Source organism: Bos taurus, chromosome 9 (genome assembly GCF_002263795.3).
Source record: "Bos taurus isolate L1 Dominette 01449 registration number 42190680 breed Hereford chromosome 9, ARS-UCD2.0, whole genome shotgun sequence".
Classification (NCBI taxonomy): domain Eukaryota; kingdom Metazoa; phylum Chordata; class Mammalia; order Artiodactyla; family Bovidae; genus Bos; species Bos taurus.
The window spans coordinates 78,221,414-78,239,686 of record NC_037336.1 but is presented as its reverse complement, the minus strand read 5'-3'; the positions used below and the strand labels follow the sequence as shown (position 1 = coordinate 78,239,686).

Genomic DNA, 18,273 nt, shown 5'->3' with positions numbered 1-18,273 from the left:
GTTCTAGCATGGAGATATTTAATTTTGCTTACAGTGAAATATGATTTAAGAACCAAACTAGATGCTTTAAAGAAGTACTTTAAGACTATATGTTTGACATTAATGGGCTTCCCAGGTGACTCACTGGGTAAAGAATCCTCCTGCGATGCAGGAGATGCAGGATACATGGGTTCAATCTCTGGGCTGGGAAGATCCCTGGAGAAGGAAATGGCAACCCACTCCAGTATTCTCGCCTGGGGAATCCCATGGACAGAGAAGCATGGTGGGCTACAGTTTATAGGGTCGCAAAGAGTTGAACATGACTGGAGCAACTGAGCATTCAACATTAATAACAATTATTAATTATTATGATCATAGGTCTCTAATGTTGATAACTGGGATATTTTATAAATTAAAAATAATATAGTTCTATTTTTTTTTCTTCCTGGTTTGAACTACTCCTTCAAGGGCAGTTTTCCTGTTTAATGCAGGATTAGATTAGAGTAAGTTGATGTTGCTATAACTTATTTCATGAATAATTAAATTCAATGTTCCTGACACAGAAATGTAATTTTCTAATAAAACATGATTTTTGTCAATATTTCCCCCTTTGTTTCTTAGTCTACCTAAACTCTGAACAAACTTTATAAAGCATGCAGGTGTATCAGGGAAAGATGCCATTTTATCATGTTTGGAATTAAATTGTTGTAACAATTAAGAGCAAAAGAAGAATGAGTTGAAATCAACTCATTCTTAATTACTATATCTTGTAGAATTTACATAAAATTACACTCATCTAAAGTCATCAGTTGAGTGATCACTTTGATACATTTTTGTTTAATTTCACCTGGGAGAAGATGTGCAAAATTAGTATATGTTCAGTTTTATAACTGAGTTCAAAAAGTAGCAAAAATAAATTATAGTAATTTATAGTCCAATACAATAAAGCCTAGTTTCCGCAAGCAAAAAATTATAATTATTTTTGAATCTCTAGTACCTAATATGTGAATATCACATGTATCTAGAAAGATAACTTTAAGTCATTCATACTCTTGCCTGGAAAATCCCATGGACGGAGGAGCCTGGTAGGCTGCAGTCCATGGGGTTGCAAAGAGTCAGACACGACTGAGCGACTTCCCTTTCACTTTTCACTTTCATGCATTGGAAAGGGAAATGGCAACCCACTCCAGTGTTCTTGCCTGGAGAATCCCAGTGACGGGGGAGCCCGGTGGGCTGCCGTCTATGGGGTCACACAGAGTGGGACACGACTGAAGTGACTTAGCAGCAGCAGCAGCACCTTTTAGGGTATAGAGTATCTGTAGCTCAAACCATTCTTTTAATAGGGGGGTTCTCAACAATGTGATTAGAAGACTGATACCATATCTCATACTTTTAGGCAACATGATTACAAAAAAAGAATCCAGCAATGTTAGCTTTAAAGTAGCAGGAAGATCACTATGGCTCTAAGTCTAACATGTTCTGAAATAAGCATTTCAAGTGACCTTAAAGCCTACACTATGAAGAATTTAAAAATTGTAGAGAGTTTTAGAATTTCAGATTCTCCTCTAAGTGCTGAAGTGATATAGCAATCTGTCCTCAGAGATAATGGCCCATGGAGGAGACAGAAACTTTAAAAGACAAGTCAGAAACATGAAATAGATACTAAAATGGATAGAGAATCAAAGTCCTGTGAGAATGCAAAGCAAAACAGATTGTAAAAGATTTGGTGGTCAAAGTCATCTGAACAATGTATAAAATTTTTAAATTTTTAAGAAGCCCATCCCACTAGATAAGTAATGTGTGTGTGTGTGTGTGTGTGTGTGTATGTGTGCACACATGCATGTTTAGGTAATACAGCAGAACTGTATGCTATTCAGCAAGCAATCTTGCTTTGTCACTAATGTTGGCCTGTCTGCAAACCTTGTTTTAAAAGATCTTCATCATTCTTTTCAAAGGCTGCGTTTCTTCCCTCCTCCCTATGGTTAGCTTATGATTTTCTGATAGTAGAAGTTCTTTGCAGCAAAATCTCTAAGGAAAGTTGGCTGCCTAATGACTTTCTGCAGTCTTGGAGGTGGTGCATTACTTGAAGCCCTTTATGAACCCTTTATCCAAATGGTGCTCTTGGCTCTAAAGTAAAATATTTTCTAGCTCTTATGCATTAGCGTGAATACCTCATCCTATATAAGGAAACACATTCTTTTATTTCCTTATATGGACTACCTTTCTCTAAAAATATGTGTCACTCCAGTCATTCCTCAGTTCACTTATTTTTAATGCTAAATGAGCCAGAAGAGTTTAATTTCTAGAAAGAATGAAATGATTAAATGAACCTTATGGTAAAATCATAATCTGAAAGAGGTGAGATAGTTTATGGGCTTTTCACCTAAAATTCAGGAGTACTTTATCATGTGTTACATGCTTTTATATTAAATATAACCATGCACATTTTATGGGATGGTGTATCAGCAGATGGAAAACTACACCATAAAAACATACCCATTCTAAATGAATGGGGAAGAAAGAAATGAAATGAGTTATTTTGAATATGACAAGGCAGTCCACAGGATTTTATTTTCTTTTTTTCATTCAAGTATAGTTGGTTTACAATATTGTGCTAGTTTCAGGTGTATAGCAAAGAGATTCAGTGCTTTCAGATTATTTTCCATTATAGGCTATTACAAGATATTGAATCCCTACACTGTACAGTGAATCCTCTTTGTTTACCTTTTTAAAGTATAGTTCAACTCAGTTAAGATCAGTCACTGAGTAATGTTCAACTCTTTGTAACCCCATGGACTATCGCAAGCCAGGCTTCCCTGTCCATCTAGGATTCTCATAACTTTTCTTCCAAGGAGCAAGAGTCTTTTAATTTCATGGCTGCAGTCACCATCTGCAGTGATTTTGGAGGCCAAGAAAATAGTCTGTCACTGCTTCATCATTTCTCCATCTATTTGCCATAAAGGGATGTGATGTGATGCCATGATCTTGGTTTTTTGAATGTTGAGTTTTAATCCAAATTTTTCACTCTCCTCTTTCACTTTCATCAAGAGGTTCTTCAGTTCCTCTTCACTGTCTGCCATAAGGCGGGTGTCATCTGCATATATGTGAGTAAGTGAAGTGAAAGTCTGTCAGTCGTGACCGGCTCTTTGTGACCCCATGAACTATTTGTGACCCCATGAACTATATATTCCATGGAATTCTCCAGGCCAGAATACCGGAGTAGGTAGACTTTCCCTTCTCCAGGGGATCTTCCCAACCCAGGGATTGAATCCAGGTCTCCCACATTGCAGGCAAATTCTTAACCAACTGAGCCACAAGGGAAACATATCTGAGGTTATTGATATTTCTCCCTGAAATCCTGATTCCAGTTTGTGCTTCAGTCTGGCATTTCACATGTTGTACTCTGCATATAAGTTAAATAAGCAAGGTGATAATATTTGGCCTTGACGTACTCCTTTCCTGATTTGGAGCCAGTCTGTTCCATATCCAGTTCTAACTGTTGCTCCTTGACCTGCATACAGGTCTTTCAGGAGGTAGGTAAGGTGGTCTGGTACTCCCATCTGTTTAAGAATTTTTCATGTTGTTGTGATCCACAAAGCCAAAGACTTTAATCTAGTCAACAAAAAAGAAGTAGATGTTTTCCAAAATTCTCTTGCTTTTTCTATGACCCAACAAGATGGTTTAGTTCAGTTCAGTTGCTCAGTGGTGTCTGACTCTTTGCGACCTCATGAACCGCAGCATGCCAGGCCCCCCTGTCCATCACCAACTCCCAGAGTCCACCCAAACCCATGTCCATTGAGTCAGTGATGCCATACAACCATCTCACTCTCTGTCATCCCCTTCTCCTCCTACCCTCAATCTTTCCCAGCATCAGTCTTTTCAAATGAGTCAGCTCTCTGCATCGGGTGGCCAAAGTATTGGAGTTTGAGCTTCAACATCAGTCCTACCAATGAACACCCAGGACTGATCTCCTTTAGGATGGACTGGTTGGATCTCCTTGCAGTCCAAGGGACTCTCAAGAGTCTTCTATAACACCACAGTTCAAAAACATCAATTCTTCTTCACTTAGCTTTCTTTATAGTCCAATTCTCACATCCATACATGACCACAGGAAAAACCATAGCCTTAACTAGATGGACATTTGTTGACAAAGTAATGTCTCTGCTTTTGAATATTCTATCTAGGTTGGTCATGACTTTTCTTCCAAGGAGTAAGCGTCTTTTAATTTCATGGCTGCCATCACCATCTGCAGTGATTTTGGAGCCCAGAAAAATAAAGTCAGCCACTTTTTTCCCATCTATTTCCCATGAAGTGATGGGATCAGATGCCATGATCTTAGTTTTCTGAATGTTGAGCTTTAAGCCAACTCTTTAACTCTGCTCTTTCACATTCATCAAGAGGCTGTTTAGTTCTTCGCTTTCTGCCATATGGGTGGTATCATCTGCATATCTGAGGTTATTGATATTTGTCCCGGCAATCTTGATTCCAGCTTGTGCTTCATCCAGCCCAGCATTTCTCATGATGTACTCTGCATAGAAGTTAAATAAGCAATATATAGCCTTGACATACTCCTTTTCCTACTTGGAAGTTAAATAAGCAATATATAGCCTTGACATACTCCTTTTCCTACTTGGAACCAGTCTGTTGTTCCATGTCCAGTTCTAACTGTTGCTTGCTGAACGAGACAGTAGAAGAGGTGAAATGGCATTTATGTATAGAAGTTTGTGTCTATTAATCCCATACTTATATGTCTCCCTCCTCCCTCCCTTTTAGTTTTTGATAGCCTGAAGTTTGTTTTCCATGTCATTCTATAGTGTTTTTTGTATGATGTCTCTAGAGGCCTTTACAGAGAAAATCATGGCAGCTTTAAAAATACTGAGGTATAAAAAGGAGACACAAGCTAGGCCAGGGAAAGAAGATAACCTAAATCATATTAGGGTTTCCCTGGTCACTCAGACAGTAAAGAATATGCTGGCAATGCAGGAGATCCATGTTCAATACCTGGGTTGGAAAGATCCTTTGGAGTAGGAAATGGCAACCCACTCCAGTATTCTTGCCTTGAGAATTCCATGGATAGAAGAGCCTGGAGGGCTTGACCAAGTGACTATCACTTTCACTTTACTCCTTGGAAGGAAAGTTATGACCAACGTAGATAGCATATTCAAAAGCAGAGACATTACTTTGCCAACAAAGGTTCGTCTAGTCAAGGCTATGGTTTTTCCTGTGGTCATGTATGGATGTGAGAGTTGGACCGTGAAGAAGGCTGAATGCCGAAGAATTGATGCTTTTGAACTGTGCAATTGGAGAAGACTCTTGAGAGTCCCTTGGACTGCAAGATCCACCCAGTCCATTCTGAAGGAGATCAGCCCTGGGATTTCTTTGGAAGGAATGATGCTAAAGCTGAAACTCCAGTACTTTGGCCACCTCATGCAAAGAGTTGACTCATTGGAAAAGACTCTGATGCTGGGAGGGATTGGGGGCAGGAGGAGAAGGGGACAACAGAGGATGAGTGGCTGGATGGTATCACTGACTCGATGGACGTGAGTCTGGGTGAACTCTGGGAGTTGGTGATGGACAGGGAGGCCTGGCGTGCTGCGATTCATGGGGTCGCTAGGAGTCGGACACGACTGAGCAACTGATCTGATCTGATCTGATCTGAATCATGTTAATGATAATCAATAAACTGAACTTAGTGTTTAAACATATACAAGAAGAACTAGGCTCAATAAAATATACAAAGGGTAAAAATTGATGCTGCATATCTGGTAAAAATTGGGCAAGTAGAAGCATATTTACTTGACTATTCTCTATAATATGCACAGGGAAACAGTAAAAGTAACTTAACCTACATTTTAGAAAATGATAAAACATGCAAAAGATTTCCTTAAATAGTCAAACACAATGAACTCTTCTATGGATATTAAGTCTCAATTCTGTGAAGATGTCAGTGAAGTCTTATTTATTTATTTTGTATTTATATATTTATTTATCTTTAACTCTCTTTGGAGATAATTCTTGTATTTAATTTAGAAAAAATAAACTTATGAGAAAAACTGAAAGAAAAAGATAGTAAACAAGAGATTAAGGTAAGATTGCCAGGCATAAAATGTATAAACTTCAGTTCAGTTCAGTTGCTCAGTCGCGTCCGACTCTTGGCAACCCCATGAATCGCAGCATGCCAGGCCTCCCTGTCCATCACCATCTCCCAGAGTTCACTCAAACTCACGTCCATCAAGTTGGTGATGCCATCCAGCCATCTCATCCTCTGTCAGCCCCTTTTCCTCCTTCCCCCCATCCCTCCCAGCATCAGAGTCTTTTCCATTGAGTCAACTATTTGCATGAGGTGGCCAAAGTACTGGAGTTTCAGCTGTATAAGCTTTTGCCATTACAAACAATATGGTATGAATGAAGAAATAACCAGAAAAATAAATTGAAAGTTTTAGAAATGAAGACCACCAAACATATATAGGAATTTCGAGTCTAATAAGATGACATTTCAGTAAGCAAAGAAATTTTGGATATTTGTTGCAGTATTGGGAAAACTTAGTAGCCAAGAAACAATATAAATTTCCTGACAGGAAATAATATTTTAAACAGATCACAGATTTTAAAGAAATAAAGCAAAGCATGCTAAAAATTAAAACAAGCAAATGAAAGGGCCCCAACACAATTTAGGTAAGTCAATAAACTCTTTCAAAGAAAAACACTGATTTATAAATGTGGTTAATGTACCTCTTTATATTCTTTGAGTAATAAACAATAGAAAATTGACTCATATACTGGGTTTAAACCAAAAACAAGATATTTGGGGATAACTTTTAACTGATGAAAAAGCTTAGTAGCTGGATTGAAGGACTAAAGATTTGAAAATTTTTAGAGACTGTCGTTCACAGGACTGATTTGGTGGTTTTGTCGCTAAGTCCTGTCTGACTCCTGCAACGCCATGGATACAGCCTTCCAGGCTCCTCTGGTCATGGGATTCTCCAGGCAAAAATACTGGAGTGGGTTGCCATTTCCTTCTCCACTGACTCAGTTGCAACAATTTTCAGTTTTTTCATTTGAAACTTATAATTTCAGGAGAGAAAATCTGAATGTCCCAGTCTCAGTACTTGTCCACGCGATCAGCTGTCATAGGGCCAGTGTCATCCAACAGCTACAGATAACGAGGCCCATTTCTAGTGCAAATGTCTTGCATGCCTACCTTTGTGAGCCAGGATTCACCATGGGATTCTAGTATAGCTACAGGTTTAAATCATCTGCAGAATAAATAAATACAATGAGAAACTAAAAACAAGAAAAAAAAAGTGTCAAAAAAGGAGAGCATTGCACAACAAATATATTAGTGACTACCTTTCCACATTTAAGAGAGAATATTATAATTTTTTTTTTTCAAAAAGACAAGCCATGAGGGGAAAAATATCAAGATTAAAAAAGGCAGAGACGTTGAGTGGGTTAGTCATGCAAATTTATTTCCCTCTAAAGCATGTCTTTTTTTTCAACAATAGGGATAAAATTGGTACACAATTCATGCTGCTTTGTAGATTAGATGAAATAATCCAAGCAAAAGATTTATTGTAGCCCCCAGCATGGAGTAAGTGTTCAATAAATAATAGCTATATTTGCTTTGGTAAATGTTATTATTAACTCCCTTGAAGTGTATAATTTATGTATATAAAAGGTAGAGGTAAAAATATAGACGGTCAGAAAAGAAATACAGAAAAGGAATCTCAACTTTATTCATCAGCTCAGTTCAGTCGCTCAGTCGTGTCTGACTCTTTGAGACCCCATGGCCTGCAGCACGCCAGGCGTCCCTGTCCATCAGCAACTCCCGGAGCTTGCTCAGAGTTTATTCATATTTAACATTTAAACATTTTTGAACAATTAGGGAAATCTCATTATCTTGTCAGATGGGTAAATGCGAATTAATATCAAATACTGCTGAGAGGTTTTGGTTAACCCTAAATCGCTACAAACTTTTAGAAAACAGTTTATTGTCAACTCCCAAAGTAAAAAGAGGCACATCACCTCTTTATTGGTTGGGAGAGCTATTTTGCTTCAGAAGTAGCCAGCAAACTCCACTGGGCCCAAGTGGCCTGACACTCACTGTTTGTTTGCCCCATCTTCTCTGAGTTGTGGTCATCTCCTAGGCTCAGAGACAAAAGGAAGATGGGGCATATGTAATGGACTTGCCATCCAAAATGCATTTAGCTGGATTCATATCCAAGTTGGCAAGACCACAATCTGTCATCAGGTGGTATTGGGATCTGGACAGTAATGAACTAGAAGAAGATATTTATTTGACTTAAAATCTCAGCTTGTATTTTGATCTATATTTGCCCAAGAACACTGGCCTTGTGAGGTCGAGACATTTCCCTTTCATTAATAATCCTTTCTCTTGATTTCCATTTACCTTCATGCTTCTCTTTACCATAAGTTAAAATACATCAAAGAGACAAATTGTTAATGTCACCAAGCTCCAATTAAATCTATTTCTATGCATTTATCTACAGATGCTTTCACATGAATGCCTGAATGTATTTGTACAGAATCTTGCTTCCAACATTGTTATAATAATAAGGAAAAAGAAAATAATGTTTGTTATTTAGGGATAATGACAAATAATAGATGATGATATATTCTTAAAATAGGATACCATACAATTATTTTAAAAACATAAGGTAAATTCTTATGCTCAAATTCTTAAGTACTGATATGAAAACTTTTCTTTACAAACTTATTAAGAAAAACAGCAAGGTGGAATATAGCAAGTATAACATGGTTTATACATAAAACACATACACACACACACATAGACACACATTCAAACTCTAATCTTACATGTTTGCCTCAGAGGTCACAATTCAACTGCTGTCCCTCAAAGACCAGGCAAGTGTTATCAATATCTGTTGTAGCTAAGTAAAAAAATTTGGAAGCAGTGGTAAGAGGGAGGATGAATTTCACACTTAAATGAATTCAAATTTAGTTTTTAAAATTTTAAAGTACCATATTACCCAAACAAAACCAAAAATGATTTGCTTCTAACTGCTAGTGGGTGAATTCTAATACAAACATTCATATTCATTGAATAGCTCTAGGAGGCTGCATGAAAAATTCCTAACAGATTAATATTTTGGAGTGGAGCTACAATGGTGAAAGGTGACCTTAATTTTATACTTTATACTCTTCTGTACAGTTTTATATTTTTTACTGTCAGTGTGTATATCTTTATGCCACTTTCAATTTCACAAAAAGGCTTACATAAATAAAAATGCATGGCAAAGAAATGAAATGGCTTTATTAATATTTGAAATCTATACAACCTAAATTTTTGATAAAATAAAAAATACACATATCTGGACACGTCTATCCTAAAAGTATTTGATTACATATATTTATCTATGCTGTGCTGTGCTGAGACTCTCAGTTGTGTCTGACTCTTTGTGACCACATGAAATGTAGTCTGCTAGGCTTCTCTGTCCTTGGGGATTCTCCAGGCAAGAATACTGGAGTGGGTTGCCATGCGTCCTCCAGGGGATCTTCCCAACCCAGGGATAAAACCCAGGTCTTCCACATTGCAGGCAGATTCTTTACCAGTTGAGCCACCAGGGAAGCCCAGGAATACTAGAGTGGGTAGCCTATCCCTTCTCCAGGGCATCTTCTCAATACAGGAATTGAACTGGGGTCTCCTGAATTACAGGTGGATTCTTTACCAGCTGAGTTACTTTCTAGTCCTACAGTTTTATTGTAATATTATAATACTCTATATCATATGAAAATCTTTATGCTCTATGGTTTTATATATATACTTTCCACATGATGCTTCTTTACCTGGAATTTTCTACCCCTCTCCACCTCTTGAGAGCTGGGAAACCTATGTTCATTCTTCTCAATTTGCTCATCCTAAGTGGCTTATATTATTCCCAATTTCCCTCTCCCCCAAGAGTGATGAACCTCTTATTCTCCTCTACTCCTCTTTGTGCTACATATTTTAATCAAGTACACATCATATGGAATTATTATTTGTTAGAATGTATATTCTCTTTTTTTTTTTTTTTTGTAGTTTGAGATTTCCCTGAGAGCAGAGAATGCCTGATCTTTCTTAGTATTACCAAACCTATGCAGGATGTCCCAAAATTATTTCCAAACTTTTTTAAAGTAAACGGAGAGAAGGCATACTTCTTGTCTGTAAAGCATCCTTAGAGTCTGGAATAAAAGGAGTAAGTGTTCTTTTTGACATTAAGTAAGCTCACTGTGACATTTCTTAAGTACTGAGTATGTATTATCTGATTTAAGACTTACAGAAACTCTATAGATAATTAATGTCATTTACTAGATGAGGAACTTGAGGTTTTGAGCCATTAATTTTCTTTACTAAACTGTAAGATGTAGAACTTGTGTATGAAATCAGGATAAAGGATTTATTGAATAAAGAGAAACATACAATATTTCCACAACTCAAGAAAGTATAAAATGTGAGTAGCGCTTCAAATCTATTTCTTCTCATTTAAAATGGATAGAACAGGAATTTTACCTCAACAGTAGGACAATAAAAAATTGGAAATAAATTGAAAATTGCAACATAGGAAGTAGTTTTATGCTGGGAGCCAGCATGAGGAACTCCGCCCATGGCAAAGGTCATGAGGAAGAAGGCTCGACATACACAAAGGCGGGATGGAGCCTCAGGAGTCCCCCTGGAAATTCTCGAGCATCTACCCCCAAAACCAGAGTCTGCCTACTTTACTACTTTGTGCTCTCACCTACACCTCTGACTTTATGGGGGGCTGTCCCCCACCACCTCTCTCTGAAAAAGAGTTAACTTAGAGCTCAAGTTAATGATAATTCCTGGGCTTGACAGAAGTGTTTCAACCTACAAACTCCTCTGAAGGTTCTCTAGCCTGCCCGACAGGCTTGTCCGGCCACATGTGATTGTTCACAGCCTCTCCCAACCGTGAGAGGCATGAGATGCTCTAAACTTTCTAGAAACAGATTCTTTTAAGAAGTTAGGAAATTTTTAGTGTACTATAGTGGGCTGATTAGAAATTGTATTGGTGAAGGGTTTTTCATTTGTTGATCCAGTGTTTGCTGCTAAGTCTCCACATCCCCTGCCCTTATACAGATTAATGAATATATAGAAGAAATAAGTATTAACCTTTGATTTTAATCACGTTAGACCTTAGGCTAAGCAAATTCTTTCCTTAATTAAAACTCACTACACCCTCACCCTATAGGAATGTAACTTTATCTGGTACCTTCGGAAGGTGGCATCTGTTTTAAGAATAATCACCCCTGGAGGAATAAGTGTTCTGGTTGACTGACCACTGTCACAAGGAGAGGGTCATGAATTGTTAACAGGCCCCCTGGCCAGAAGATGATGTAACACCCCTAAGACCTTCATATACATTTGTATAAAGCACCTGACTTTAATAAAAGTCAGGACTGCTGACCCCGCGTGACTTTTGTATAACATCTCAGTGTATAAAAACAGACCCTGGAAAATAAAGAATGGGATCAATTCCTCGAAAGACTGGTCTCCTCATGTCATTCTTTCTCTCAACCTCTGGCTGAGTTTCCATCTGGAGCGCGGAGGCCTGCCAAGCTTACTAATTTTGCCTGGGCTTCTAAGATCCGACTGGGGAGGCCTCAGTGTCTCCTCTCCTTTGGGAGAATGGGAAGATGCCTACAGCCTACGTAAGTGGTGCAAACTTCTTGGCTTGAAGTTTTATTGGTTTTCTGCATAAACCAAGCTACTCTGCCTCTTTTCTCCACTGAATTTTCCTGCTGAGCTATCCTCATTCTATTTCTCTTTATATCTCTAATTAATATTTAATTAAAGCCAGTGTACTCACCGACGCCGTCTCTCCTTGGAATTTCCTTGGATCCACCAGGGCTGGACCCCGGCAGTTTTAGATGATTAAAAAATAAGTAGAAACAAAACCCCAGCAAGTACAAAGGATTTGGCTTGTAAAGGTATGTAAAAATGTCTCAGCATCATAACAAATACTATAATATATTAGTTATTGGACTATGTATGCTACAAAATATAGTTTGCTGAAGAAGATGGTTCAAAAAGACAAAAACAGAAAACTGTTTCAAAAGTTTTAAATTAAAAAAGAATGTACATTCATAAGAGTCAAAGTTATTTCAAATTCTACTTTTCAAGGAGAAACATCACAGGAGCCCTTAAATAGAAAACATAATGTAGGTCCCAGCAGGCCCTGTGCAGCCCAGGGCTGGAGAATGGTGGTCACCAGGTCCCCGCCTCACCCTGGAATGCGTGTTCTGGGGTCTTGTCCGGCTGGACCTTCACTGCCCTGTGTGTGCTGCCTCACCTTGGTATCTGCCTGGGGAGACCTGGTGTACTGTGCACAGAGACCTGGAGCCTCATGGATATGAGCTGACCCACCCGGGAGGAGTGGGAGCCGTCATTTGAGGTGGCCTTTAAGGTCTTTCTTCTTATGATTTCTGAAGAGCTCCCTTACTCTGGGGAGATTTGGACAGAAGCCCCTGTCCCAACAGCAGAGCCCCCAGGTGCAGGAAACAAAGACTGAGACAATACAAGGAAGGCAGACAACTCAGTAATAGTACTGGCATACTTTTGCTGCACTTTACTATACGTTGCAGATACTGTTTTTTGTTTTTGTTTTTTTAACAAATTGAAGGCTTGTGGCAAGCCTGCATGGAGCAAGTCTATCAGCAACATTTTGGCAACAGCATTTGCTCACTTCATGTCTGAATGTCACATTTTGATAATTCTCGCAGTATTCCAATTTTTGTTATTGTTTTTTACAATAACCTGTGATTCATGGTCTTTGATGTTGCACTTGTAATTGTTTTGGGTGCCAACAGACACTCCCAGGTAAGACAGGGAACTTAACTGATAAATGTTGTGTGTGTTCTGACTGCTCCACCAATGTGTGTTTCCTGTCTCTGCACCTCTCCTCTGGCCTTCCTATCCCCTAAGACACAACTATTAGGCCAATTAACAGCTTTAAAATGGCCTTTAAGTGTTCAAGTGAAAGGAAGAGTCACACATTTCTTGCTTTAAACCAAAAGCTAGAAATGATTAAGCAAAGTGAAGAACTACAGAGCCTCTTGATGAAAGGGAAAGAGGAGGGTGAAAAAGTTGGCTTAAAGCTCAATATTCAGAAAACTAAGATCATGGCATCTGGTCCCATCACTTCATGGGAAATAGATGGGGAAACAGTGGAAACAGTGGCTGACTTTATTTTTCTGGGCTCCAAAATCACTGCAGATGGTGATGGCAGCCATGAAATTAAAAACTTTCCTTGGAAGGAAAGTTTTGATCAACCTAGATAGCATATTAAAAAGCAGAGACATTACTCTGTCAACAAAGGTCTGTCTAGTCAAGGCTATGGTTTTTTCAGTGGTAATGTATGAATGTGAGAGTTGGACTATAAAGAAAGCTGAGTGCAGAAGAATTGATGCTTTTGAACTGTGGGACAAGGAACTCTTGAGAGTCCCTTGGACTGCAAGGAGATCCAACCAGTCCATCCTAAAGGAGATCAGTCCTGGGTGTTCATTGGAAGGACTGATGTTGAAGCTGAAACTCCAGTACTTTGGCCACCTAATGCAGAGAGCTGACTCATTTGAAAAAACTGATGCTGGGAAAGATTGAGGGTAGGAGAAGAGGACGACAGAGGATGAGATGGTTGGATGGCATCACCGACTCAATGGACATAGAATTGGGTGGACTCCAGGAGTTGGTGATGGACAGGGAGGCCTGGTGTGCTGTGGTTTATGGGGTCGCAAAAAGTTGGACATGACTGAGTGACTGAACTGAACTGAACTGAGTGAGGAAGGCATGTCAAAAGCTGAGATAGGCCCAAAGCTAGGCCTCTGGTACCAAACAGTTAGCCAAGTTGTGAATGAAAGGAGAATTTCTTACAGGAAATTAAAAGTTCTACTCCAGTGAACATGAGGAAGCAAAGTAGCCTTACTGCTGATATGGAGAAAGTTTTGGTGGTCTGGGTAGAAGATCAAACCAACCACAACATTTCCTTAAGCCAAAACCTAATCCATAGCAAGGCTCTGACTCTCTTTAACTCTCTGTGAAGGCTGAGAGAGGTACAGAAGCTGCAGAAGAAAAGTTTGATGCTAACAGAGATTGGTTTATGAGATTTAAGGAAAGAAGCCATCTCCATAATGTAAAAGTGGAAGTTGAAGCAGCAAATGCTAATGCAGAACCCAAAGCAAGTTACCCAGATCTGCTTAGGATGATTAAGGTAAGTGGCTACACAACACAACAGATTTTCAGTGTTGATGAAACAGCCTTATATTGGAAAAAGATGCCATCTAGGACTTTCATAGCTAGAGAGGAGAAGTTAAGGCTTGGCTTCAAAGCTTCAAATGACAGGCTTATCTATTGTTAGCGACAAATACAGCTGGTGACTTGAAGTTTAAGCCAATGATCATTTATCATTTTGAAATAGCGGAGCTCTTAAGAACTATGCAAAATCTACTCTGCCTGTGCTCTGTAAATGGAACCACAAAATCTGGATGACAGCACATCTGTTTACAACATGGTTTACTGAAAATTTTAGGCCCACTGGTGAGACCTACCACTCAGAAGAAAGATTCCTTTCAAAATATTACTGCTTATTGACAATTCACCTGGTCAGCCAAGAGCTCTAATGGAGATTTACAATGAGATTAATGTTGTTTTCATGCCTTCTAACACAGTGTTCATTCTGTAGCCCATGGATCATGGAGAATTTCAACTCTCAAGTCATATTATTAAGAAATGCATTTCAAAAGGCTATAGCTGCCATAAATAGTGATTCCTCAGATGTATTTGGGTAAAGTTTACTGAAAACCTCTGAAAAGGATTCACCATTTTAGATGCCATTAAGAACAACCATGATTCATGAGAAGAGGTCCAAAGCAACATGAACAGGAGTTTGGAAAAAGTTGATTCCAACCCTCATAGATGACTTGGAGAAAGTAACTGCAGATGTGGTGGAAATAGCAAGAGAACTAGAATTAGAAGTGGAGCCTGAAGATGTGACTGAATTGCTGCAATCACATGATAAAAATTAAACAGATAAGTAGTTGCTTCTTACGGATGAGCAAAGAACATGGTTTCTTGAGACAGAATCTACTGGTGAAGGTGCTATGAAGTTTGTAGAAATGACCGCAAAGGACTTGGAATATTACATAAGCTTAATTCATAAAGCAGCAGCAGGATTTGAGAGGATTGATTTTAAAAGAAGTTTTGAAAGAAGTTCTACTGCAGGTAAAAAGCTGTCAAACAACATTGCATTCTACAGAGAAATTGTTCATGAAAGGAAGAGTCAATTGATATGGCAAACTTCATTGCTGTCTCATCTTAAGAAATTGCCATTTATTTTTCTGGAGTTGAGCTGTAGGAGTTGCTTGTATATTTTTGAGATTAGTTGTTTGTCAGTTGCTTCATTTGCTATTGTTTTCTCCCATTCTGAAGGCTGCCTTTTCACCTTGCTAATAGTTTCCTTTGATGTGCAGAAGCTTTTAAGTTTAATTAGGTCCCATTTGTTTATTTTTGCTTTAAACTGGAAATAGAACTGCCTTATGATCCAGCAATCCCACTGCTGGGCATACACACTGAGGAAACCAGAAGGGAAAGAGAGGCATACACACTGAGGAAACCAGAAGGGAAAGAGACACGTGTACCCCGATGTTCATCGCAGCACTGTTTATAATAGCCAGGACATGGAAGCAACCTAGATGTCCATCAGCAGATGAATGGATAAGAAAGCAGTGGTACATATACACAATGGAGTATTACTCAGCCATTAAAAAGAATACATTTGAATCAGTTCTAATGAGGTGGATGAAACTGGAGCCTATTATACAGAGTGAAGTAAGCCAGAAAGAAAAACACCAATACAGTATACTAACGCATATATATGGAATTTAGAAAGACGGTAACAATAACCCTGTGTATGAGACAGCAAAAGAGACACTGATGTATAGAACAGTCTTATGGACTCTGTTGCAGAGGGAGAGGGTGGGAAGATTTGGGAGAATGGCATTGAAACATGTATAATATCATGTATGAAACGAGTTGCTAGTCCAGGTTCAATGCACGATACTGGATGCTTGGGGCTGGTGCACTGGGACGACCCAGAGGGATGGTATGGGGAGGGAGGAGGGAGGAGGGTTCAGGATGGGGAACACATGTATACCTGTGGTGGATTCATTTTGATATTTGGCAAAATTAATACAATTTGTAAAGTTTAAAAATAAAAAAAAAAAAACTTAAAAAAAAGAAATTGCCACACTAACTCCAGCCTTTAGCAACCACCAACCTCATCAGCAGCAGTCATCAATATCCATCCCAGACTCTCCTCCAGCAAAAAGATTACAACTCACTGAAGGCTCCGATGATGGTAGACATTTCTTAACAGTAAAACATTTTTAAGTCAAGGTATGTACACTTTGTTTAGACACAATGCTATTGCATACTTAATGGACTACAGTATAATGCAAAAATAATGTTTGTATGCATTGGGAAGCCCAAAATTTGTGAGACTTGGCAATATCCACTTTTACTGCAATGGTCTGGAACCAAACACTTAATATTTCCAAGTTAGAAATATTGTCATGGTCTTTAGTCGGATTTCTCTCCCCCTTTGTTCTTTTCTCCCCCCATTTAAAAACTATGCAAATTATGTACATACCAAAGATGATGCAATCCTAAAATGAACCTATCCACAGACCAAAAATGTTGAACATGACCAATACTGTTACAGCTACCTATGTGCTCCTTACCATAACATCTCACCCCCTTGATTCCCCACCAAAGGCATCTACCATCCTCAACTTCACATTTGTCTTTTTCCTGTTGCATGATGTTCTCCTGCATGTGCATATATATATGCACAAAGATATTATTTAGTCATGCTTGCTTTGGATGTTCATAAAAGTGCATCGTATGTTTTTAATTTGTGAATGCCTTTTTCATTCATCACTATGTATCCAAATTTCATTTGCATTATTTTACAGGGGTACAGTTTATTGTGACTTCTCTGTAATAGCTCATTTGGTGAATATGACAGGATTTGTTTATCCGTTATCTTATAGAAGGACATTTAGACAGTTTTTCCTTTTTGGTATTATGGAAATTGCTACAGTGAATATATTTTTGCATACTTCCTGGTGTAATGAGTTGAAATCTGAGGATATGTACATGAATGTGGAATTGCTGAATCAGGATATGCAAATGTTCAGATTTATGAGATAATGTCAAAATGGTTGTTCAGTTTATATTCACACCACATCCTCAACAACTTGGTATTATCATACTTCTTAATATTTGCCAATCTAAATGAAGATCTGTTAAAATTAAGTTGTGGTTTTAATTTACATTCTTCTACTAGACATTATGGCTTAGTATCTTTTCCATTTTGTTTCTTTTTTTTTTAATGTACCTTATGTGTTTTCTGCAAAATGTCTATTTAAGTTTGTTGCCCACTCTCCTATTGGGATGTTTGTCTTTTTGTTGAGCAGTGGTGGCTCCTTGTGGTTCCTGAATCAGATCTTCTATTGTTTATATGTTACCCATATCATCTGCCAATTTTTGACTTTATTTTTCATGATCTTTTGAGAACAGAAGTCCTTAATTTTAAGAATGTATTCCCTCAGAGTATAAACACAGCTTCTTTTTTGCTCTTAATTTTGTAAAACTTTGGCTTCCACAGCTCATTCTTTAATAAGAAACAGGTGTTTTTTTTTTTTTTTTTTCTTTTTTTTTCATGCCACCACCTCCACCGCTACCCTCCCGAAGACCTTGTTCTCCATATCTGTCATATAGTTCGCGCTTCTCAGGATTTGATAGTACTTCATATGCAAAGCTTATTTCTTTGAATTTGTCACCAGCATTTGGATTCTTATCAGGATGGTATTCTTTGGCTAACTTTCTGTATGCCTTCTTCAGCTCGTTCTCGCTGGCTCCAGGCGGGACGCCCAGGTGGTCGTACAGTTTCGTGTCGGCCACGTTCGCCATGGCGGCCGGCCGGGCAGCGCTCAGGAAAGAAGGCGGAGAAGGAGGAGGAGCGGAACCGGGCCCTAAGCAGCGGCAGAGGTGGCGGCAGCGCAGGCGGAGACAGTCTAAGAAACAGGTGTTTTATATATGGTATAAGGCAGGGATCTGACTTCTTTCTCATATGGGTAGCCAGTTGTCCTAGCTCTACATGTTGAAAGTCTTATCTTGTTCCACCTGAGCTGCAATGCCATCTCTGATATCCAGTAAGTCTCTATAAATACATGGGCTTATTTTGGGCATTCTATTTTGGG

The 18,273-nt window shown here is 38.7% G+C and overlaps 1 protein-coding gene and 1 pseudogene across 1 annotated transcript; one reads left to right on the top strand and one right to left on the bottom strand.

The window, feature by feature from the left end:
* Positions 1-12,972: 12,972 nt before the first annotated feature.
* Positions 12,973-17,221, top strand: LOC101902603 (tigger transposable element-derived protein 1-like; annotated as a pseudogene).
* Positions 17,222-17,671: 450 nt separating this feature from the next.
* LOC104969614 (dnaJ homolog subfamily A member 2-like) lies at positions 17,672-18,017 on the bottom strand. Its single transcript, XM_059890023.1, has one exon. The coding sequence runs from the start codon at positions 17,981-17,983 to the stop codon at positions 17,687-17,689; it is 297 nt and encodes a 98-aa protein (XP_059746006.1). The 5' UTR covers positions 17,984-18,017; the 3' UTR covers positions 17,672-17,686.
* Positions 18,018-18,273: the final 256 nt, after the last annotated feature.

Bases quoted from the DNA above. Each gene is read 5' to 3' on its own strand.
- LOC104969614 (XM_059890023.1), bottom strand. From the start codon at position 17,983: ATGGCGAACGTGGCCGACACGAAACTGTACGACCACCTGGGCGTCCCG.